The sequence below is a fragment of the Notolabrus celidotus genome, chromosome 3 (genome assembly GCF_009762535.1).
Source record: "Notolabrus celidotus isolate fNotCel1 chromosome 3, fNotCel1.pri, whole genome shotgun sequence".
Lineage (NCBI taxonomy): Eukaryota > Metazoa > Chordata > Actinopteri > Labriformes > Labridae > Notolabrus > Notolabrus celidotus.
This window is the reverse complement of record NC_048274.1, coordinates 28,785,126-28,810,340: the sequence shown is the minus strand read 5'-3', so window position 1 is coordinate 28,810,340 and position 25,215 is coordinate 28,785,126. Positions and strand designations below refer to the sequence as shown.

General features: G+C 39.4%; 1 protein-coding gene across 6 annotated transcripts; it reads right to left on the bottom strand.

Moving 5' to 3' along the window:
- Positions 1-1,743: 1,743 nt before the first annotated feature.
- parp6a (poly (ADP-ribose) polymerase family, member 6a) lies at positions 1,744-25,140 on the bottom strand. Of its 6 annotated transcripts, XR_004630799.1 has the most exons (24): positions 25,026-25,140; positions 23,929-24,065; positions 22,186-22,284; positions 20,544-20,701; positions 19,942-20,019; positions 17,949-18,043; positions 17,624-17,684; positions 17,337-17,427; positions 17,105-17,171; positions 15,560-15,709; positions 13,379-13,529; positions 12,905-13,036; positions 12,029-12,124; positions 11,686-11,778; positions 11,277-11,402; positions 10,941-11,006; positions 10,579-10,646; positions 10,136-10,184; positions 9,856-9,968; positions 8,562-8,634; positions 5,713-5,792; positions 5,444-5,507; positions 4,967-5,051; positions 3,818-4,141 (listed from the first exon to the last, which is right to left on the bottom strand). XR_004630799.1 is itself a non-coding variant. In XM_034680466.1 (21 exons), exons 1-21 carry the CDS (start codon positions 20,047-20,049, stop codon positions 4,039-4,041), a joined length of 1,941 nt encoding a protein of 646 aa, XP_034536357.1. In that variant the 3' UTR covers positions 1,744-4,038. The 6 variants fall into 6 exon arrangements, 2 of the variants coding, with proteins under 2 accessions (XP_034536357.1, XP_034536356.1); XR_004630798.1 differs by lacking the exons at positions 23,929-24,065; positions 25,026-25,140 and having other exon boundaries at positions 1,744-4,141; positions 17,949-18,058; positions 22,186-22,470; XR_004630796.1 differs by lacking the exons at positions 23,929-24,065; positions 25,026-25,140 and having other exon boundaries at positions 1,744-4,141; positions 5,713-8,634; positions 17,949-18,058; positions 22,186-22,482.
- Between the last annotated feature and the right edge of the window lie 75 nt (positions 25,141-25,215).

Sequence of the window (25,215 nt, the reverse complement as noted above, 5' to 3'; positions counted from 1 at the left end):
TCAATAAAAGTGTGGGTGATTAAACAACTCCCTGTAATTGCTCCTTTTGTGCAGGAATCAAACGGTCACACTTATTACAGAGGCAGGGGGAGAGGAGAGAGGTAGGGAGTGGTTCTTTCCGCTGAGGGGCAGACACCCTTAGTGACCTTCTGGCCTCCCGTCAGTGCTCCTTTATCTGACCAAACAACCTCTGTGTGGTGTGTGTGTTTACCTGCATGAGTGTGTGCCAATGCCTATAGAGTGTATGTGCCAGAAGTGTTTAAGTATGCAAAGAAGGCAGTCGAACCATGGCAAAGTAGAGTAACACCAGAGCTCCCCTCAGTGGTGGATGATGGAACTACATCAGAAACCAGCCAGCTGGCCTTGGTAATGGGGGACAAAGCCAAACCAGGGGACCGTGTCCAACATGAGGGCCGGGTTTCAGAGATCATAGTAACACGTGAACCATACACATCATCTGCTCGTCACACACACACATACATGTACAGATATCAGTACAAGGGCCCAGCCACAGGCCCCGTCAAATAGGGTCAGCTCACAAAGGGAGGGGCCCAATTACCGCAGCCACAAATACACACATAAAGTGCCTTTCAAGGGTCCATGAGTGCTTCAGCTTCCCCGTGATTATGCCCACTCTCTACACACCCAGCACTTGTCGTACACATGCAGCGCCTCCTCTGCCAAAACAGCCATCAGACCAGACTTTTACTGCAGAGTAGCTGTGAGATGTGTTTGAAAGAGAAGAGTTTCCTGTGGTCAGAGGGGGAGAGGGGGAGAGACAGAGAGAAAGAGAGGGAAGAGTGAGCGGTGGGCTGGTCAACAACTATTAGTGCTCTCTGCTCTTTGGGGTGAAAACATACCTTGTCATATTCAACCAGGGGAGATTGGAGTCGAGAAAATCAATGTAAACTTGAATGAATTTGTGATGCAATAAACTGAAAACTTTGAGATGTACTTTCAGATAGCCTGTAGGTACTGTAGTATATGATATATGTGGTCTGTCCTGCACCACTTCCTGCGCAACTAAATCAATAACTTTTGAAAGAAAAAAATATATTTTAAAGCTGTGGAGCATTGTTTCTGTTATTGATTTTTATTCATTTAAAAGTTAACCTGTACTGTGATGTGGCTTACACATAATCATTTTTAATTCAGTGATTTTTTTCTGCAAATGTAATCTGATGCATTTATATTAACTTAGTTTGACACCATTTGCAAGCCCTATTTAAAGGCTATATCTACTTCTAGCATAGTTAAACCTCTCCTAAAAATCCATATTTACAAGATATGTGTTTATCAGTGAATGTAGTTATAGCAGAACATCTTTATCCTTATACTTTTGTTTTCCTCTAGTCAGGGCTGGCAGAGGTTTTACCATATTGTCATGTTGTTTGTGACACACACAAGATAAATCACATTTATGTGAAGTATATTTTATTTTATTAACACAGGGCAAAATCGATTTGATTCATGAGAAAAGTTTGACTAAATCAGAATATAAAAATATTATACTTCACTTGTTAACCCTACTGCATGAACTTTTTAAAGTAGTTTCTTTGTGAGGGTTATGTATAGGATAAAATATCTGTCTCAACCTTAAACATAGGACTCAGGTGGTCTGTAGAGTTATGGTGCCCCCTTCTGCCCAAAACGCTCACATAAAGCCCCAGCCACAACCGATAATTCTCCATTCAATGGTCAAATTATTTTCCACAGAGACATTAAAGAAAAGGAGACTGTATGTAAAACTGTGCAAAATCAGGCTTTATTCTTTTTTTTTCTCCTGCATCGTCGCCTTTTATCATCATCATTGTAATCACCATCATTGTTGTCGACATCATCCTTGAAAACATCACTCACAGACAGCCAGAGAAGAGATTCTGAAAGCTCGAATCTCTTGGCAAAAAAAAACAAAAAACAAAAAAAAACAGGCATCAGCTATTAGCACAGTCCTGCAACACAAAGAGTAAGCTGTACATGTCCACTTCTCTCTGGGCAATACATTTCAACCAGGTCTCCAATGTCCTTTCACTCTTAAGTGCCTCAATAGTTCATTCAGTAGTAGTAGAATTCTATGTTCCTGGAGACACTCAAAAGCTCATCTCAGTACAGACGTAGATCAGATGTTGGATATTACAGTCTTGCTGTCTCCTTGAATACCTTCCCGCCTTGTTGTCCTCCAATAGTACCAGTCTACTGAAGGTCCCAGGACAGTCTATTTCTCCAGCTTAGGCAAACTTTGAATAAGTGCAATGTCTAGTATAATGTCAAGAAAATACAAACCCACACGTACATACGTACATACATACATACAGTACATGACTAACTTATAAACTTGATTAGCTATACAAGGTTGCCGTTCTCCGAGGTGAAACCATAGATTTGCACATTAATGCTGATTTTTAACATCCAGTGTCCATTAGGAGGGGGCAGAGAGGATGTGAGCTCACCTCGACTGGATCAGAAGATGGTTTGGTTAACTGTCCGTGAGTCTCTGTACAGTAGGTTTTGTAAGTGGTGAATCCAATGAGAAGTTTAGCTCATACACAAAGGGATGAAGATGAAGACCAGTTAAAGAAAAAAAAACATGACTGCTTAAATGCTTAAATAAAATGATGGCAAAAAACATATTGTTGTGTTTTATCTTTTTTTCAAACACATGCAACGGATATGCCACCAGGTTCATTCCAATTTGATTTTTTTGGTCTTCCAGGAATATAAGATGACAGTATTATAGATTGAACTGAATCAGTATCTGTGTTTCTTGTTTTAAGGGGCAAACAACACAGGGAATTTTTGAAAGATTTGACTGAAATATCTTCCACTTCGCAAATTTCAACAACTGGTGACATCAAACTCACTGCAGCTGACATTTGGAATCTACTAAAAGAAGAGTTATCATGAGATTTGAACACCTTAGGGGCACAGTAGTTGATGAATAAGGCAAAAATAATACTAATTGTTTGACTATCAATTTCCTTGATTTCCCTGACAAGTACCATGTCTGGCTGTTCACACACATAGATGTAGGAAATATTGCAAAATAAACTGAGCGTAAGTTTAATCAACTTAAAATATCTGAAAACACAAAAGCATTTAAACCTGGGTGTTTATTCCCAGGGGGATTTGCAGTAATAGCAGCCCTTATAAATGAAGCTTGGAGGAAACTGCGTGAGCCATGTTGTTGTTGTTGTTGTTGTTCTTGAATCTGAAATGTTACACTTCAGCTCAGTCACAGAAGAATTTGTTGTTTCCACTTCATTAAGTTTGACATCTGGGTGCTATGTCATTTCAAAGGTGCATCATAAGTGTATTAATTTAGCGACGAAGAAATACTGTTAATGGTAGGATTTTTACATTTCATAATGACATCAAAAACAAAGTGCCTACAGTGTTGAGTTTAAGACACACCTTGCTTTGAGGACTCATGGAATTCCATACAATGAATAAGAAAACAGAACAGAGTAGCGCTCGCCTCCCAGATAACAATGTCACAAACCTAAATCTCAGAGATATCAAACAAACAAATTGGGAATCATGTTTTTACAAAAACACCAAAAGGACAAATTGAATTAGCATGTAAATCCATCACTTCCTTGCCACAAAGGGATGTAATCTTAATTGGGGATTTTTTTTTAGATATCCAAGAAGAGAAACGATAAATAGAGATACTTTCAAAAGATCAGTAAAGGTGCAGCAAAATCAGGAGGAGGCCAAGTTGACCTAGAACTTTAGGAGTGTATTCATGTATGGACAGCTTCTTCATTCTTTCTTACTGGTGTGTAGTTCTGCTGTGATTGAACTGAGAAAAACTGACTCAAAACTTACTGTGGGTGTATTAAACATATAATGCATAACACTTGGAGAAGAGAAATACAGGGAAGAGGAATATGATCACACCAGAACCAAAGGACTTTAGAAATAATGTGCTCAAGAGCTTCCTCAGCCCTCAGTAACAGGCCCGAGGTCAGCTCACCCAAACATTCACCGTCTGCCTGCCTGTGTGCCTCCGCCAAAGCGACTTCTGGAGAACCTCCATTAGCTGGAGTAGATCTGGGTCCCAATCACACGCATGATCTCCTTCTGCACCTTAGGCTCCTGGGTGTTGATGTTGGCGTCTCCTACTTGGCCATCCTCATACCTGCAAATAGAGATACGGGTCGACATATGGCCAGCCTTTCATTAACAGCTGCTTAGGTTTTGATCAACCTCTCCTGCTCACTTCTTAAGCTTTAAATGCCTTGTGCTGTTCCTTTTTCACAATATAAGGGCAAAGTTTAAAGATCAAAAGGTCATTGATATTTCAGATGTATTCCTATCTTATCAACTGAGGATATAAAAGAATGCTTTCCATGAAAAACCTGCCCTTGTGAGTTCTTTCAGGAACCAAATGATTTCAAGTGTTTTAAAAGGGGCTTCTGTTTTAGAAACTTAACCATATAAAGAATTACTTCAAGCTGAAAAATACAACCACACACTCAGCAGAAGTTCAGTATTGAATTATATTTAGCTGTAATTTAAATTTGATATGCAGGCCATCTAAAATCTAATTTTCAACTCTGAAAACAGCAGTGCACATGATAATAGACTTTGCCATCTGGTGTACGCACAAGTCCAAAGCTCGGACTAAAAGCTCTAACATCAGCAGCCGGCCTGAATGACGTGTTTTATCTACTGAGCCACAAAACACAGTTTTAAACATCATGTTGAAAGGTTTCGAGCTGAGAGGAACCCTCTTTAGTGGAGTAGTGGTACCACTCAACCAAAAAAAACACAACGCATTCACAGATTATTCTGAACGATGATGAGCAATGTGGGAAAGTGCAGCACATGCAATCTTTTTCTTTTTTAAAAACATTTGATAAAGATTTGAAATGCACTGGTTTTCTGAAGAGTCTGTGAAAATGTACGTATACTTGAACTGTATAATGACCATTAAGGAGTTAGAAACAATGGGAACACTCACACAAAGAAGAAGCGAGTACAGACGTGGTCAGAAACTGGACACACCCAGATGTTGCCATGTTTCTGCAGATCCTTAGATGTGATCACTGTTAGAAATACAGACACAGGTTAAAACAAAATGAACTAAGGGGCCATAGTTGTACGTTATTGTACTTCCTCTTTCTCTGTTAGTATTATGTCGCTGTTTTTGGTGTTGAAATATGCATCACTAGTTAATTTCAATTGAGTTTCTGATATATGAACATTTTTGAGACTGAAATTGTGCAAATTTTGTAAATTATTTATGTGTGCATTTACCATTTTAATAAAATGTCTTCATTTTGGAGAGAAATACCTGAAGAATACTTGAAATAACCCTTTATGAAAGACCATATTTTACTATAATCATACAAAGCATGTACTGTATCTAACAGACACATGCCACATATCTCTTATAATCTCAGTTTTAACACATACTGAACCCTCTGTTCATGATTACCTTCACACAGAGCAATGCAGTTCAGATTTCGACTCTGAAGAAACCTTGACTGTATCGGACGGCTCTGTTAGAGATAAAAAAAAAAGAACAGTTAAGTCCAGATGTCTCCAGTATCCAGAGGACGTCTCAACCAGGTTCTAGAAGTTGTCAGAAATCAATTAATATGCCCTCTTTATGTCTCCTCCCATTTTTTAGCATTTCATCTCTGCATGTAATTTACATATGAATACATACAGCCAAACTGACTGTGCTAAATCCAGACCCCTCACCTGTGGTATAGTGTTCATACGGTTGTAACGCTGCACCAGTTCATCTTTGGTGGGCATACGGTGCTGTCCTTTCCCCATTCCTACAAGACGCAGCACACAGAGAGCCAACAAGCCAGAGTCAGAACGACCTTACCTCAAGTCACTCAAGCTGTGAAAAACCTTCTTCTAGCGGTCTCGAACTCCTTCTACGGATAAATTATTACCCACAGTGCAAACCTTCAGGTGAAGGTGATTTTTCAAAAATACTTCTGAGTATTTCGACATTTAACAGTCTTTAGTATTCACGCAAACAGGAAATTACAACTAGTTACTTCACTTCTGTATTTTATAACTCTTGTTTACCAAGAGGGGAGGTATCTTCATAAGCCTCTTTATTCTAACCTCCCCTGCACAATGTTTAAGATACCATTAGTGTATATTGTTGTTGTTTTTATGATGTGCAGATAAAATATAAAAGTAAAATAAGATAAATAAACTAGTTCAGTTAAGTGATGTGATAAAACTAAGTGTTACTTTCTCCTGATTTTGATTCAGCAAGAAAAAAGTGAGCAAAATATTACGAATGTTAGAAACTGTAGTAATCTTTAGAATGATCTCACACCTGTCCCAGACCTGGGAAACTAACAGGTGTCTCATAACAGTGAAATCAGGACGCTCTTCTGAAACTGGTTGACCTTGAACCAGGACCAAAAGCAGAATGCTACAATAAGAGCTAACAATCAGCTTCAGATATTGTGTTTCAGTGGAAACAAAGGAAAGTAACACAGGGTTGAAAGTTGCTCGACACCTGCAACAAACAAAAAGAAAATACAAAGAGCCGACACAGCACATTGTCACACGTACAGATCCACTGGTAGCCCGACTTTACACAGTCACAACAGAATGTATGATAGATGGCACACAAGCTCAGAGAAAAGGCCAGAGGCCCAGCACCCAAAAATGGACACACAACACAAACAGCACAACAGGAAAACATGGAAAGCTCCCACGTGTGGAAATGAAGTGATCCAGGATGATATTCAGGCCATGATACAAACACAGGGCTTACTCAGTCAACATGGTGGATAAAAAGGGTAGAGGAGAGCCTGAGGGGAGCGAGGACTGAGCCATCCCTACCTGAGTATCCAAAAGATATGCTGGAGATGGGGCTGAGATAGATGCCCTTTCCATACGCTGCCCCATGCAGCTTGGGTTTGAAAAGAGCAGGAAGGAAGGAAGGGTCACTGAGCACTCTCACACAGAATGCAATACAGACATATCCTACTGAGGTTACATTACAAGGTAGCATGTTGAAGTCCTGTTCTTTATGTTTCTGTATCTCTTAACACAACTGACAAAATATATTAAATAAACACACTCACTCAGACACAAACACAACCAAAGACGGTGGATAGCAAAGAGCAAGGTTCAGAAAAAGTAGTTAATTCAATGGTATAAAAACACTCCTGTAATTCAGAGACAAACCTTTAAAGTGCCAAAATGTCCCTCTAACATCTTCATGTGATCTGTTGGAGCTCATGCAAAGCTCTGAAACTTTGTGAATCAAATTTGTGAGTAGTTCTGATTTTCAAGAAATTCTGACATGAGAAATGAGACAACGTGCGCTGGCTTCAACTTAAAGATGACAAGGAATGAAGATGTCTGACAATTATAATGAACCTCCACACAAGATTGGGAAGATGTCAGGACAAGAAAAGGACTGCAGGTGCAGTCTCCACAAGCCACAGCAGAAGCCAGGAAGAAACAAGAACAAAAATTGACTCAGTGGTTTAGGAAATAAAGATGTGAGGAAGATGAGGACAGGACTTGGCACATTTGGAAGAAATCAAAAGGAACAATAAACAAGAGTTTTGTGTGACTGCAGGAGCTGGAGACAGACTCCTTCCATCTCCTCCTCCTCCTGTGAAATACAATGACAAAGGAGGGGGGGGGGGTGTCAGTGCTCAAGGTGAAGAGGAGTGGAAAAAGAGGAGGCGGATGAGCACTGAGGCAAGATCAAAGATGGAGAGGTTCAAAAAAGTTGGTGAACAAAGACGGCATAAATGAAACACATCAGCATGATAGAGCAATCACAGCCGACATGAAAGTTTCAAAGATCCTTGATATTTCAGACTTAATTGTGTTTCATCTCTTTCCAGGACGTAGCCGATGGTCTCCAAGCAGTCATAATCGGCAGTATTGTGCAACGAAACAATTGAGCGCCCTCTACTTCTTTACTTGTTTTGTTAATGTGCTTTCTTTTGCAGACCAGGGTCACACAGAAACGCTCCAGCTTTAACAGAATAACATAAAGACACAGACATGAGTGAAAAAGGAACCCATTAGGAAGAAGAATTGGGTTTTGTTTTTCTGCCTCGAAATCACTGGCTTCAGCAAACTTTCCGAATGACTTGAGGCTATTATTTAGTTGTTCTAGTCACTGACCTTTGCATTCATCCCCAGGAAGTCTATACTCACTACCTCGGTGTTCTTCCACTGCATCCTTCAGCTCCAGACCTAACCTACTCCATGCTCTAGGTGGTTAAACCCCACAGGGCACAACAGCATTTCCCTGGCATTACAGCTGACACCACAGCCCCCTCCCTTTGTCCCACAACAGGAAGAGATGTGCTGTCTGCTGCTGCTGGCAGAGGAGGCAAAAAAAAATTCAGCCAGCATGTGCCAGGAAATCTCCTAGTGTGCCCTGCTCGCTAAAATGCCAATATTGCAAAGGTGACGAAAAGGGAAGCTGGCATCCATTAACTGCAAAAATGAATCAGCCGGACAGTGAGCCTGCTCTGTCTGAGAGCAGGATCTCTGTCCGAGAGGAGATGCATCGTAAATTCCAGCCAACTGCCAGGGTTACGTACCTGCAGTTTGGTATAAGAGGCATTGACTAGTCCATTTCTCAGAACAGAGTGCCAGTTCTCTATATGGGAACCACTAGAGCAAGTGTAGAGAGAGGGAGAGATAAGAGAGAAGAGGTAAAACAAAGTGTTGCAAGGAGATAAATGGTGGATCTTCGTTTGCAACCTCTGCTGTGGAGCAGCCAGATCCATACTGTTTAAGAAACCTTTCACTACAAACGCAGTGTAGCACTGTCTCTGTGAGTTCTGAATCACTGACAGTGACTATCAAATGGACATTTTATGCTATGTAATTCACTTCTTTATTACGTTAAGAGATATATAAAAGCAGTACTTTGGTTATCTATTTATACAACTTGTGCAAAGACATTCTGTTGCATCATCATAGTCATCTGAGTTCATATCATTTGATATTTAAAAAGTAATAAAGACAGAGATCTAAAGCTGACAACATGTCACTGCAGTCCTCAGCATGGGTCTTTCAGATTCATCTCCCTGGGCGGGTACCTGAACCGTCTAAAAATAAAACACAGCAATCATAGCAGTGTCATATGCACTATTATTTTTTACCTGGTCTCGAATCAGTTGGAGGTCCTTGTTTCCAAAAATATCAGCTGTTCAAAATGCTGCAGATTTTCATCAGAGCATGTATTTATTTCTATTTATACCAGTGTAACATGATGTCAGCCAAGCTCACACATTTCCTGTGTAGAATTATTAAATTTGCAGTATTAACTAGCACTAAGCGCTGCCTATGAGTTAGTTGTACCCTGCAAGTTCCCAGATGGGCCGCATGTATCTAAAATATTCAGCAAAGCCCCATCTGCTACAGTTCAAATCTCTATCTCACAGATAGTGCTGGCTCCATGTGCTGGCTTAGCAAGGTGGTTTCTCTGTCCAAGAGAACAGCCACTGCCCTGTGCTGTTGTTTGTTATGGTTCCATAAAAATCTGCTAGAGTGGCTCCTCGGTCAGCAACATAATGACCAGGTGTTACACTGAGACGTGTTCATGTTTGATAGAGTGTACTGCTGTAATGCTAAATTATGCATCCATTCCACTGCCCATGCTTGATTTGAAATCAATTATTTACAGCGAGTGATTTTTCACATTATAACAGCCCAACAGCCATAAGCTGGACAATATAACAGCAAATTATTATTTTGAGATATTTTATGAATATCTTAAACGGTTTGAACTGATAAGCTTTACAGGCTCTGAAACAGTCATTACATGAAAACAGAGTCTCCATTGTGTGAATGCCGCGTCAGCTAATGAGAGGAACAAAGTGGACTCACTGGAAGGCAAAGGTGCTGCCGTAGAGCTTCTTGGCAGTGCGAAAACGAGCCTCCTTGGCAGGGGGACTGCTGAGCAGCAGGAACTGGTGGGAGGTGTGCATGAATTTCAGTTGCTGTCACAATGAGGTCAGGAGGGACAAGTAGTACAAGAGAGAGAGAGAGAGAGAGAGAGAGAGAGAGAGAGAGAGAGAGAGACAAACAGACGGATAAAGAGAGTAAGTATGTGGCATTACAAAAATGGATAAAGGACACTTGAGAGGATGTCGTCCTGGCTCCCTACCCTACTCAGAGGCAGCTTGACGATATGAGATCTGTTACTGGAAATAATCCTGCAGAGAGACAGAGAGAAGCACAAAATAAATTAAACAATGCATCTATGTACCTTCCACTGCACTGCCACTGACAACAGGTCTTTTTCATAGTAGACATTTTCAGAGGCTCATTGGGTAGAAACAGCATTGGTGTTAAACATGAGAGCTTGACAATGAGCTGACTAAAGAAGATAAAATGAATCACTCCACTATTTACACATGTGCTTTAGGCAGAAGATCAAAAGCTGTATGGCATTACCATTTAAAATTGACCTAATGTGGTAGGTTTGATAAGCAGATGATCAACACTTGTGTCACACTATAACACTATGTCAATTTCTGAACTGACATCAAACCCTGTTAGCATTCGGGCAGAGTGAGCTACATTCGTAAACAGACTCTCTCTACTCACCACTGCAGCAGGGGATGAGCCAAAGGGTCAAGTTTGTCCATCTGTTTCTTGATCTCTAGATATGAGCCCTGGAAATGAACAGACAAGACTGTAATCGTTTGTTTTTGCTTCTTCACAGACCTTTTAAAAAGCTGAACGAGGAAGTGTCTAAATACAGACAAATGGTGTAGACATCGTTCGGGTGAAGTTAAGCCACAGAGGTTAAACCAACAATTTATAACAAAATAAATGTAGCAACTGTCCCTTTGCCAAATTCTAACCATGCAGCTCAAACACCACAGTCCATTGCATACACACTGCACACATTAAAAACATTGAACGTCTATCTAGCCATAGCTTCGATCCGACTCGAATTCTTGTACCTGGGTCATTTCCCGAATGGACATGACGCTGTCCAATGCTTTCTGCAGTCTTTCATAATTCTTCTTCTGTGTTCATCGGTTGAGCCAAACATCCATTGTATGCAATGAGAGAGGGAACAACAAGCAGACATGTAAAATCACTTGTACAGGTACCACTTTTCAGAACATTTCTTAATTCCTTCTGTAAACAGACTGTCCATACAATCCATACATTGCAGAATGATAACGACTTACTCATTTCAGTTAGATAATTTCAACAAGTGGATATGACATTTTGAAATTAATATGCGTATAGATTTAGTTTGTAGTCACAACTGGAGCAGTGAGGATGCTGACCTTTGGGTTGAAGGCCAGAGTCTTGGGGTCATTAGGGTCAACGACTGAGGGGTAGGGCTCAAAGATGATGCTCTTGCGGGGAGACTCAAGAGCAGCTCGACACATGGCAACAAGTAGATCCACAACCTGGAGAGAGGTGGGTTTTATTTTACAATGTATCCCTTTATCTACTGCATTTTTGACTTAGTGTAATGTCAAAGTTTAAATAATATGCTCGCTTTCATAATCAAGAACAAATGTTTGGCTTCTGTGCTCTGCATTTCTAAAATACGAGGTGTCTTTTTCAATCTTAAGAAACTCTATTTCAATTTCAAGTAAATACAAACTGTATTGCTATGAAAAGAAAAGAAGGCAACACAAATAATCTGAACTCTATTAAACTTTATACTATCTGTAGTGTTGTTCTCACCTCGGCTCCAGTGGCCACCTCCTCTGCAGCTCCTGACATCACACCCAGAGTGTAAAAGGAGAACACACATAGCTCTCTGGTACACACAGCAGGCTATTGAAACACAAGAAAAGAGAAAAGATGTGAATGAAATACAGTTCTTCAATCTGTACTGCATATATGGGTAAAAACAGGTACAATGAAGCACACTCATACTGGAATATACAGTCTTTACTTTACTCTCTCAAATATTATCATTTTGTACAATCCATATAAAAGATCACATAGCTAATAGATTACTCATTTGTGACTCTTCCTTCTTGAATTATCTACTGAATATGTTTATCTTTCTTGTGTCCAGTACCTTCAGCATGGATCCATTCTGAAAGACGTGCTGTTCATCACACACCACACAGTACTCGTTGAGAGTTGGGATCCTCTGCTCTGAGTACTTCATTATCTGTTAGTAGAAAAGCACAGTGGTGTCCCTGGTCATCACTCCCAGCTCCAGTCATGCCACACAGAGGAATAAAGACCAGTTTGGTAGCAAAATGTCAACAAAGCTTCAATTTTGAAGGGAAATTTGGGATTGCTTAACAAGTTTTAGCACAACAACGGCCAAGCTGATAGCAAAACTGCTTCTGTAGCATCCACTTATGATTTAAAAAATTAAGAAGTGGTTTGTATTGAATTTAATAATTTTCACAGAAATGAACAGTTACCTGTGGGATGGGTATCAGCTCTGTAATGACTTGAGGTTACAAGATACACCAGCGTTTCTTTCGCATTACTTCACTGTAAATGTAACGGACCGTGAAATGTCTGGTAGGATACTGGACCCAAATTGCTCATGGTGACACAATCAACTGTGTGCAAATGTATTTGTATGTGATTAGTTAATACTGGTGGTCCTCTACTATAGTAACCTCTGTCATCAGTGTATGAATGTGGTGTGAGTGGGTGAATGTGACGTGTAGTGTAATAGCACCTTGAGTGGTCGGAATGAAAAGTACTTTATGAGTACTTTAATCACTTACCAGGCATTGTGTTCTGTTCCTACATATTGCACAAATGAACAATCAGAGTGAACTGCTTCAACTTTTATATACATTAACTGCTCCAAAGAACTTCTCATTCTGCATTTCAAGTAAAAATATGATATGGCTATGTTTTTGGATAGCACAAGGGACTCTCAAAGCACAGGTGGTATAAGTATGCTCATAAATCCTCGAGGTCTGACCTGCACTAAGAAGCCGTACTCCAAGGTAGGAATGTTCTTGCAGTGGCCGCCCGCCTGGGATGAGAAAAACAATTCAATCAGCTGCCTCGTGGTAATCTGCGCTGGGGCCCTGGCCGCCGGGACAGCCACAGTCTGATGAGTCAAGTGAAGACAAAGCATTATGGGAAAGAGCGCAGCAGCCATGTTACGGTAGGGGTAAGGTAAGGCTCAGGAGGGAACAGTGCGGGTGGCGGGTGACTGAGAAGAGGGTCAGAGTGCATAAAAAAACAGAAGGAGTATAATACACAGTGACTTCAAACCAGCGAAGAAGAATTGTGCAGAATAGTGATTTTAAAAGAAAATGTAAGGGGGTGAAGTCTTAACAATTAACACAGCTATGCATGCAGGTTAGATACATTAACATAACACACAGAGAGCAAAGGAAGAGTGGACTCTGAATCTAAAAGACATGTATGAATGCTGATAGTTACTGACCTGGCTGTTAGGTGGATAGCTGAAGAGTTCTCCTTTGGGATTCTTCATGGTACATGAGATAGAGCGGTTCATCAGGCGGGTCACTCTCAGCTCAGGGACACTAAGCTTCCCTTTTAAAACTGTATCTTGGATCAGAGGAAAACTTGGAGACCTGGAGACAGAAGACAAGACAAGTGCATTATTTAAGGAAGGCTAATTTATAACTTTTTTATCTAAATATTTCTAAAAAAAGGGTTTTCCCACCAAAGACCTTATCAGATATTTTGCTTTTTAGGATAATTTAGCCATGAATAAACCCCCGGACAACAATGAGTTAAATTACCTGTGTCAATTCCTAGTGTTGTGTTATTCTAATAAACTTCAATTATCTTGCTAGCTCAGATAACTGAAATCTGCTCATGTAGTCGCCCATCTCCTGGTCACTGACTGCTAATGCACTAGAACCAGTATTCACTTCCACCATCACTCTCGCTGTATCATCCATGTGGGCTCTCAACATGGGACTCTTGTCAACTTTTGAAGATGTCGTGACAGCTCAGTAGTTAGTGAAGCTGACCTCCTTCAAGAGGGCCAGGATTCAATCCCTGTGCACCAATAACTGTCAAAGCATCCCAGAGTAAGACAGAGGCCAAGACAAGCACTCGTTCCCGAGGGGAAATTGGTTGAGTGTGTCAGATTCTGAATTCAAGTCAATCTGCAACATGCTGTGTCACAGCTACCTTTCTTTTGATGGTCTTATTTTCTATGGATCATCACTCACAGACACACTTTTAGTACTTTTATCTGTCACTACTTGGTAGTATTTGACTCCTTTGTTAATATTTTACCCTGACACCCTGAAATCTCTCATCAGTCTCCAGTAAGGTTTTTTAAGAAATATTTTTCAAGCTACATTTACCTCACAAAAGACTGACAGGAAAAAGGGTGACCATAAAACAGAGACATAATACAGAAGTTGTGGGTAAAAAAAAACCCCACTATAGACATCATTCTCAGAGACACATGTTCTGGTAGTTATGTCTCAAGATATAGACCCTGGAATTGTTCTACATTTTATGATGAGGTAAAGGTATTGTATTGGCTCTCGATACATTTTAGAATTGATTTTAAGATTTTATTGTTGACTTTTAAAGCATGCTCTGGACTTGCACCCCAGTGCATTTCTGATCTCTTCAACCGGTACGTGCCCTGTCCTGAGGTCCTCAGCCAAGGCTCTGCTCTTCATCCCACAATCGAGGCTGAGGACAAAAGGTGACCGGGCCTTTTCTGTCAGAGCTCCCACCCTCTGGAAAAAACCTCCCCTAGGAGATTGGCAAATTCACGTGAGATGTCACCTGTGCGTGTTTTAGTCAAGAGGTTTTGTATTCTCTTTTCGGCGGGATCACTGGAAGGATTTTATTATTTTTGTTTTTATATATTTTATATTTTTTTACATATAATATTTCTGATTTTTTTATTGTTTTAATCCTTTATATTTTGTTTTTTTTATTATTTGAACATTGTTCTATTACCTTTTATTTGTCTTGCTCACATTTCTCTTTTATTGTCTTATAGTTTATTTTCTATTTGTAAATGTGTTTCTTTGTAACCCTGGTTTGAAAAGTGCTATATTAATAAAGATTATAGCTATAATAAAGATTATTATTACTGAATTTTTGGGGATTGTAGTTTACTTTGTATCCATTCACCTCTTTATAATTCAATATTAAGAATTTTAAATCAATAGGTGATATTTTTTTACATCCAAACAATGATTATCAACAAACTGTGACTGGAGAGAAGTTGGTCTTCAGCCTGTTATAATTTGCAATGTAATAACTCATTATGAAAAAAACTTGTCCTATTTCTCAAAAACAGGTTTAATTTAAACTTTGTTATAAGAAGCATCACAATCTCTGTTGCTGGAAGAAACAGTCACATTGAATCAGGATGAGATCATATTGAAGACATGGCCAAAAATAGCTTGTATCAATTATCAAGTCAAAAATGTAATTATTTTTCATCTCTTTTGCTGTAAAAGTCACCATATTTGAAATGCTAAAAAATACAACCATTTAATGTTTGCTTTGCAGTAGACACTCGGTTACTGGCATAGAATGTGTAGCATGCTAAACATGAAACCTAGACACTGTTGTGTAGATGCCTTGAAGGATAAACAAAGACACAGAGAGAGAAACCTACTTGGGTATGGGGGAGAAGATGCTGAGCCCGGCACGGAACTTCTTGATGGTTCCTCCCGCTTTGAACCAGCTGTGTCTCTTCTCCTGCTGGGCCTTGAGGAACTCATTACTGAGGTGCTTCCACTGCTGTGAGGTGAATGTGCTCAGGATCCTGCCACAGTGCAAAAAAAAAGCAGAGTCGAGCATGAAGACATGTGAGTGAGTCTGGCAGTAGAAGGGCAATTATTCTTAAACACACATAGTTTTGAGTTAGAGGCTGAAATATCAAATAATGGGATAACAGTAAATACAGATTATTTATGCATCTATCATTTTTACTTTTAAAGGTGACATATCACGCTTTTTTCATCAATATATATTGGTCTAAGAGGTCCCCAAAACATGTCTTTAAAGTTTATGCTCAAAAAAACACTTTGAAATCAGATTTTGACATGCCTGAAAAGCCCTCTTCTTCAGTCCTCCTCAGAACACTCTGTTTTCCCTCTGACCACGCCCCCTCAGGAAGTGGATGTGCCTCGGCTCTCCAGCACGTTGATCTAATGTTTACATGTTGGCTGAATATACACGGCTGCTCAGAGATCACGTTACTTCAACCCTCTGAATCTGATCCAGAATCTGATCCTGACGGAGAGGCGCCTGTAGCAGGACCTTTCTGAAGGATTGGTCATAGATTTAGTGTTTCTTGTTGTTTTATTTGACAGTATGTCGACGTGTGTCTTGGTACACAGCTACAGCTACAGCTATGAACATGTAGCTATGTGGCTATGCTAATTAGCTCTAGCACTTATCCATGACAAATAAAAATCATCCACTATATCTTCAAATCTGCAGACGTGGGGAGTAAAACCGACCTCTGCCAGAAAGGCAGCGGGACCTTTTCTGAAGGATTGGTCACAGATTTAGTGTTTCTTGTTGTTTTATTTGTCAGTATGTCGACGTGTGTCTTGGTACACAGCTATGAACATGTAGCTATGTAGCTATGCTAACTAGCGCTAGCACTTATCCATGACAAATAAAAATCATCCACTAGATCTTCAAATCTGCAGACGTGGGGAGTAAAACCGACCTTTGTGTTTATTAAGACAGCCTTCAACTAGCATGCCTCCCTCCTAAGCTCCTTGTTAGCACACATTTGTGCAGGTAATGAAAAACGGAGGGGGGATTCAGTATTATTTTATACAGTCTATGGGCTGAACAAGCTCCAAGCTCTGACTCCGTGACAGACCGGATATTGTTGTTACGTAACAAAAACACGGAAGTCTGAAACGGCTCGTTTCACACACATTTACAGAAAGGTGGAGAAATCAGAACAGGGGCAGAATGGATTTTTTTCATTCTCGGGGGGTTTGTAGACATGCCAGGGACACATATTTCAGGTAGAGAACCATTAAAAAGTCAATTTTGAATGATATGTCACCTTTAATACATCTAAATTGAAAAAAACATAATTTTTTTCTAATACTGCACATTTGGTCTTACACGTTATATGATGTACAATTTTCTCATGAAACATTGCAGTCTAAATCCAACAGATCACATGACTTACTTTTTGAGCTGCAGGCCCAAGCTGAAGCCTTCTTTATTGGATGGCTGGAACACTTCTACCGACGGCTCTGTGTAAACATGACTTGCATTATTACTCTGTCAACAAACACACACAGCCCCCCCCCCCCCCTCCATGTAGCACATATTGTACTCACCTCCCACACTCAATGTGTGGCACAAATACCTAAAGTCCCTCCCAGAAAACCTACATCCACACTGACATCTTTACTCACCAGGTCCATCGAGGTACTGAGAAAGAGAAAAGCGCAGTCTCAGAATAATGGGCTCTGTTCTGATAACTTTCCAAGCTGTCGCAACCTCCTCCTGAGTCAAACACACACACACATACACACAAATACACAGAGTTAGCATCCTAATTAGGGCCATTTCTCATGACATAAATAAATTATGAGCACATGATGTATTATAAATGATGTGTTACTTTGCAAAATGTCACTTTTTGAATAGTAATGGTAAAAGATGGAGGAGGCGTGTGCAGGGAAAGACAATGCTGACTCACGTCTAAGAAACCAATGTTAATATGAAGATCGATGTCCACGTCATCAATGGTTCCATACTCCCTGTTCAAAGTAAAATAACAGATACGGTTAACTTGTCATGACAAATGGGATGTATTACTGTCTCATTCTTTGAAGTAATACAACCCTTGAGGGCAGGCGTTATCTTTTCTTTTTTCAGATTTCCAACAACAGCAGAGTTTAAATGAGTTAAGCACATTTTGAGCACACTACATCAAACCACTGCTTGTTTTTCACATTGTCTTTGACTTAGGTCTCAAACTGTCAACTGTGGTTTGTGAGCATGTGTATGTGTGTGTATTGTACCTAACAGAGACAGCACTGTCAGTATAGATGTCTTTTACTGCTTCAATATCTGCATCCAGTTGTGGGTGGCGGTACAGGTCAGCAGCACAGCTCCCCTGTAACAAGCAACACTGGACACAATTACAGTACAGAAAATGCTATAGAGAGGTCGTTCTGGATTTGTTTGTTCACACAATTATTACATCATTTTCTTTTTCACAATAATTTTTGTCAGTTTGTTTAAATATGCATTCATACTACAAACATTTATAGTGTTAGAACTTCAACTTTTCAACAATTTTTGCATTTTTAGCTATTTATGAACTACTTTCATTACAATTAGCAAACTGTTACTGTTTTCTTACAGTTTAAAATTGTATTAAACATGTATATATAAGTATGTATATAAGTATATGTATGTATAAAGTTTTACTGTACACTAAGCATTGCTTGATAAATAAAATATATAATGACATTTCTGCACCTACAAGAATCGTGGTGTCAAACTGTGTTGAAAAATCAGCACACTTGGTAGCCTGCATGAATTGCATTTTCAAGTATTAACAATGACAGCTGACCAAGGTTCGTCGTGTCTAGACTGGAAATCAGAGTCCCCTCTCCTCAGCTCTGAGTGCAGTGAACAGATCCTACACTTTCATCCTTATCTTCCCTTTACTGCTTTCATGTTCTCTGGCTGCATAGAAATGAGCTTTAAGTCCCAGACTGGATTTACATTTCAATCACAAGACTTGGGAGATAACAGTAAAAGAGAATGACTAACGGATTAATATCCTATATGGATGTGAAGCGTTGAACTTTAGGAGCTGAGATGATGGAAGCTGAGGAAATGAATTTGACAGTGTTGCAAGGGAAGGACGCTTTAGGTTTTATAGAGTGATAGTAATCTTGAAGTACTGTGGTAGCGATATGACATGATGTTCTACACATTACTTTCATTTGTAATTTTGTAGTAAATGTCATATTTGCTGTTATTAATTTTGCAAATATTAAATTTTGTAAAAGAGCCTTGAAAATTATTGAAACATGCCTCAAATTCTAGCAGACCTTTCAGCTGATAAATTAAAATGTTTGAGCACAGGCATTAGGACGAAAATGTCAAGTCAGCTGGTCCATCCTTTCTTAAATAACAGAACCAAACTCTCTCTACAACTATTTGCCACATGTTCAGAGCATTTGGCCTTCCTATTCATAAATCCACAAAAGAAAGATTCTAGGTGAGTTTGGAATCTATTGACTCATTGTCATAGGCCACTATCAGTTCAAAGTAAGATACATGTTATTGTTTCTTACCCTGAGTTTTTAAGCTGTCTTTTCACACAGGATCCTTAAGTATGATTATTATGAAGCACATGTCTAATATTATCATACTTTGTTGTCACTATTAGTGAAACGTGTATTATTAGAGATGTAATTATAATAACATGCTTTCCTCAAGTTAATATTAAATAAGTTAATGTTACTATTGCTGTTTCTACCTCTTTGACTCCTGTCTCTCTCTCAACACACGTCAATCCTATCCACCTCAGTTCAGGTTTTGCTCCAGATTAATCACTGAACTTTCTCCTCTTCTCTAATAGTAAAATGTGCTGGGTCACTAAAAATATATATATTATTGAGGTTATGGTTCAGACCTGGGGTATATAAAAAATATGATGAGTTAACTTTTGTTGTGATTCTATGATTTATAAATACATTTAAAAAATGATTGATAAAGAAAATGCTTTAAATGAAAAGAAAAGTACATCTGTCACTGTGGCTGATTTTCTAATGATTTGTGCCATTCTTTTTTTCTGTAAACATACAGCAATAGAGCTAGTATTTTAGCTAAACACATCCAGTCAAGATTTATTTTAAAGTATGTTATGAGTTAAAATAATACTATGTTTAGGTTGTCTTTTTAACTATTGTATGTGTAACTGTTTCACAATAAAATACAATTATTACAACACATGCTAGCAAAAGTAGCAAACCCTAACCCCAACCTCTGCTATACCTGAATGCCATACAGGAACTGCTCCGATTCGTTTTCCCCATCCGACTCCTCGTCTGTCCAACACTGGCCTTTGATGTCCTGTGGGCCCACACATTGTGCAAAGGCCATTATAGTGGAGTGGAAAGAAAAATACAACCATCATCCTTTCATCGCACATCCTTCCTCACATCTCCCTATTTAGCCTCCCATTCGTGGGCTTCAAAACACTGCTATATTTAGCATTTCAAACAAAGATGAAGAGTGATTTGTTCCCAAAAAGACAGGATAGTCTCTGAATTCAGTCTTCAAAAGAATACTCAAGTGACTATTAAAGGGGATGAGTTAATAATAATATCTCTTTTTATATAAAAATAACCATGTCTCCTGCCATTTCTAGCAACGCCTGAAGCCCAGGGGTCCTATTGCAGAAAAACATAATATCTTACTATTGAACACTTCAATTAAGTTAATGAAATACTGAAATGTGTATGGAAAGTCAGCAATTCTGTGAGTACCTACAACAGCATGTCTTCTATTTATCCCTAATTTAATATTTTCTTACAGCAAGCATCAAAAACATAGTTTAACCCTGTATAGGAAATGCATCAATAGGATTTTCTTACCATTGGGTCTGCTATTCATATGGCTCTCTCAGACAGGTTTAGGCCTTTGAATACTGCCAACCATTGCAGCCTATTTCCAGGAGTAGGGTGGGAGAACAGAAAACCAGAAAGCTTTGACTGACCACCCCTCTTTCTCGCACGCTTCAGAACTGCCAAACCTTAGAGAGACAGAAAATCAAAAATCAGTACTGGAAGACAACATGAAACAATGAGTACATCTCCAGTGATGCCATGCTTTGTAAATAGTGCCCTCCTCCTCCTCCTCTTTTCTTTAAATGGTCTGCACTTCACCTTGCCATGTATCCTAGCAACAGCCATCTCTGCCTCCTTTCAGAGTGGCATTAATCACTGAGGAGAGAGTGTGTGGGAGATATGTGCTGTACGTTCAGTACTCGCAATGCTTCCATTTCTTTGTTTTGTTGTCGTTTTTTTTTTTCCAATAACAACTTCAATAAATATCAAAACATCAAAGGTTGGCACACCTTTATAGACACACAGCGAAAACAACACTGATGTCACTGCAATGACAGACTGATGTTTTTCACCTGCCAGGCACAAACGCGCTCACTGAAATAGCATGTATCTTCCTGGCTAGCATGTAAGGAGGACATTGTGGCTGCTAGTGTTTCATGAATTATAAGAGATATTTAAAATATGTTGTGAACACATTTCTGCCAGAATAGAACAGTTGAAGATGTCACAACAACAAAAAAAGAAGGTTACACATGTAATACTGTCTGGTTTTAGAGGAAATATGGTAAAATCTTAAATAAAAAACATCTGATGTAACTGTAGCTGTGACAGCTATTGTTCACTGTATTTGTCTTACATGTGTTAACAATGAGCATGTCGTCTGTGAAGCGAGACTTAAAGCTGTAGATTCACAGTTGCATTTTTCAGACTGCGGCGTTAGAAAATATATTAAAATGTAATTAGCCTTGTTCATATTAAATAAAATAATATATTATATGTTCATCAGGTCTGAATCCTGAGACAAACAAAGAATGGATGGCAACCTTATTTATACAGTCTATGATGGCAACATAGCTTAGCACTACAGGGCAAACTACCTTGACTAAACCATAGGAAGGCTTCCACATAAATATGGGTCAATGTGATTTCCCGTCAATCATACATAAGGTATTCATTTTCTATTCGTTTGTTGTCCTAACATAGGACACCAGGTCCATCCCTACCACAGATGGAGCCATTTTCTTTATGTCTTAGTCATAATCTGTGTTTTTCTCTCCATCTGAACACGTATGATTGACGTTTTTTTTTGTGTGTTGTTTCAAAAACACCTTCCAGACATCAACTGTGCTCGATTAAACACGACTCCCTCGTCATCACATCTTTTCCCTGCTCCCCTGAAATGTCCTCAAACCTGCTAGCATTTGCATCCTCCGATCCCCCCCTCCTCCTCTCTCTCCTCCCCATCATACCCAAAGCTGCTGTCGACTCACATACCAATGGAGCCGCCGACAAACTAGCCCCCCCTCACCCTAACCCCTCCGCATCCAGCACCGCCATTACCGTCCCTTTTCCTCCTTTTAAAAAATATTCGACACAAATACAGATGCAGTCAAACAGATTTTCCCCTCCCCCAATGCTCTGCACCCTCACCCCATCCATCCACACTTACCTCCACAGAGGATGGAGACTCGGGATGCTGTCCTTGCCTCAGCTGCTCCCTCTCTTAAAGGGCACACCTGCCCCGCTCTCTGTCGGAGGCTGTTTTCCGCTGAAAGGATGGATGACAATAAGCCCGTCAACATCAGATTTGAAGGAATCAGAGCCACAATCCCCGAATTCTTCTGTGTGAGTCTCTCGGTGCTTGTAGTGTGTGTGTCTGCAAGCAATCCAGCTGGTGTGTTAGTCTGTGTGTTTATCTATTGCAGATCTCTGCTCCTACTGCTGTCTTATATTTTGCCTGACAACACTCAGAGGTCTGAGCATGCTCAGTGTGACCAGGCAAGCAAGTCATGTGACCTGCAGCTGACTGCACTGCTGCTGAGAAATACAGAGGGAAAAATGGAGGAAAAATGGCTCTGCTCTTGTATGTGTCTACCTGTTTGTGTCACAATGCCCCCCATAGTGTCAATGAGTTCATTATGATATGTATGCTACCATGTATCTGGTTTTTACCAAAGAAAAGAAAAAACAAACAAATCAATAAATGCTTGATGTAATGATGTCATTTACACTTAAGCCACCATACATGCTGTCAAGAAACCTATGCCTTACCTCAATCTATCGGTTATTCAATTTATATGACACAAAAGTAACATCTTCAAAATTGAATGAAACATCACAACACTATACCACACACTTTGTGTCTGCGGTACTCTGTGTCATTTGTTGCATATGTGGGCCATTAAGCTTTTGAGCTGATCAGTCTTTACCTTAATTAAATCCGGGTAGCGTATCTATTTAAAAACTGACCTAAAGAGTAGACGGATTAATGAACAGGTGACAAGGTAAACTGACGGCCCAGTGTGCGGATGTAGACAGGAGAAGGAGAGAAACTTTTATTTATCAGAAATAAGGAAAACTAAAGGGTCCTGACGATAATGGAGCAACATAAATCTAAAGAAAAAAGTTTAAATCGCTCTACTGCCTCATTCTTCCTGCTTTTAGATGATTGTTTCTGATTCAAATGAGAGATTAACTATAGAACTAGTAGCCAAACATAAATCCCCTGTCTTCCATTTACAATACCAACATCTTTCACTGTCTGGCAAAAGCCGGTTATAATTAGTTCTTTATGAATTACAGTATCCATCTTTTGACTGAAAGACATCATTTGGATAGCCCTCTAAAAAAAAAGCTTTACATGTTTGGGTAGCTGAGAACACACTCTGCCTGTCTTCAAATATGATTTAACACTTAACAAACAGTGAAACAAAAATTAATTGTCTTAATTTTGTCATATTAGTAATATTCTTTAACTTTTATCTCTTAGATTAAAAGTGTCTTAGCCCAACAACAAATAAAAACTAATTTCTTTTGGATGCTAACAATAAGTAATGTTTACCACTACGGTATTTTACATCTATAATGTCTGTCATTTTTGTATAATAAAATGGTAATATATTCAGTACACAATTACAGTGTTTTAGTTCTTCACTGTATGCCTAATGGATTTGAGTTAAGGCTGTGCTGTTTAATTTGCTTGTTTCATCATTCCATCATTTTGCGTAGTTACTGTACCCACACAGTATTAATATTCAGAAGGGTGACAGCCTCTATTTAATCATCTCTAAGATTTATCCAAGCATATTCCCTAAATGTCTCACTGTACCTCATGGCCCTGACATTAATTCTGACTGACAGCCGGAGGCTTGGCCAGCCAACAGGGTGACTGGACGGTAGATCCGTCTCTCACCTGGACAGGTGTGTCCGTTATCTTAAGGTGTTGGAGTGTAGTGGATCCAGACACAGGCTGCCAGCAGCCAGTGAGACAGCAACATGGGCAGTGGAGGCAGCAGTGCAAACACCAAAACAGCTGCTACCAGGTGAGAACTGAAAGGGACAAAAAGGAAAGAGACATGGATTAGTGAGTGAACCTTTAAACTAGGTCACAGGTAATCCAGGAAAATTGAGATTAGCATCAGTGTTTTCTGTATCTGCAAATTAAATTATGCCTAGAGGAGAATCTTTGTCAGGCTATTGTTTGTAATCAGTTTGGATGTTTAGATTTTAGTGTCTCAATGTTAGTTAGTTAGTTAGTTAGTTAGTTAGTTAGTTAGTTAGTTAGTTAGGTAGGTAGTTAGGTAGTTAGGTAGTTTTGTCTGAGAGACTTCTCTTTGCCAAAGCTGATAATCGCAGCAACAGTATTAATCATCATGGGGAACAGTTTGACACAGCTGTATTCACTGGACAAACAAACATTCTATCTAATTATTGAAGTACATCTGATTAGAGTTAAGGGAGTAGTGCAACAAAGGGATCTAGTTTCATACTTTCTTTGTTGAGTACTTCCATACTTAATTCTCAAAATAATTAAGTATTATGGCTTTTTTCATTTTGTATAAACTTGTTTAACAAAATAGTAAGATTGGTGTATTTCTGAGAAGTTTTTTTAAAATGTTAAATAAATGAAATGTAAGAAAAATTGCATGAATAAAATCCATGGGGAATGGGTGCTGGTTTTCCGATAGGCCTATAGAAAATAAAATAAACCTATATGAACGAGACTGAAAATACATCCAAAACTGTATACTTTTTCACCACTAGATGGAGATATTGCCTCAAACACTACACAGCAGCAAGGTTTTGGCACATCAAGAGGATACTTGATTCATTACTTGAACCTCCATGTCTATGGAGCACTGGATAGTGTTTGTGTCATTATTACAGCACCCATCTCATATCAAAACACTAGAAAAAATAAATCATGCGGTAGCTTTAAGGACATTTGCCGTGCAACAAGTGTGATGATGAGTTCTGTGACCTATTTTTGGCAGCCGATGATTTGCATACCTACATGATGGAGCCAAAGACACTGATATCAGAACAGGTTACTCATTTAGGTGTCGTTCAGAGCTCTGTCAGCAGCATTGGTATTACAGTGCACTGCGTTTGTCAGGAAACTACTCCACCACGCCATTCACAGTCACATGTCATACTTCATGCTGTGCTGATGAATTCACGCATCCTGATTGGCTCTTCA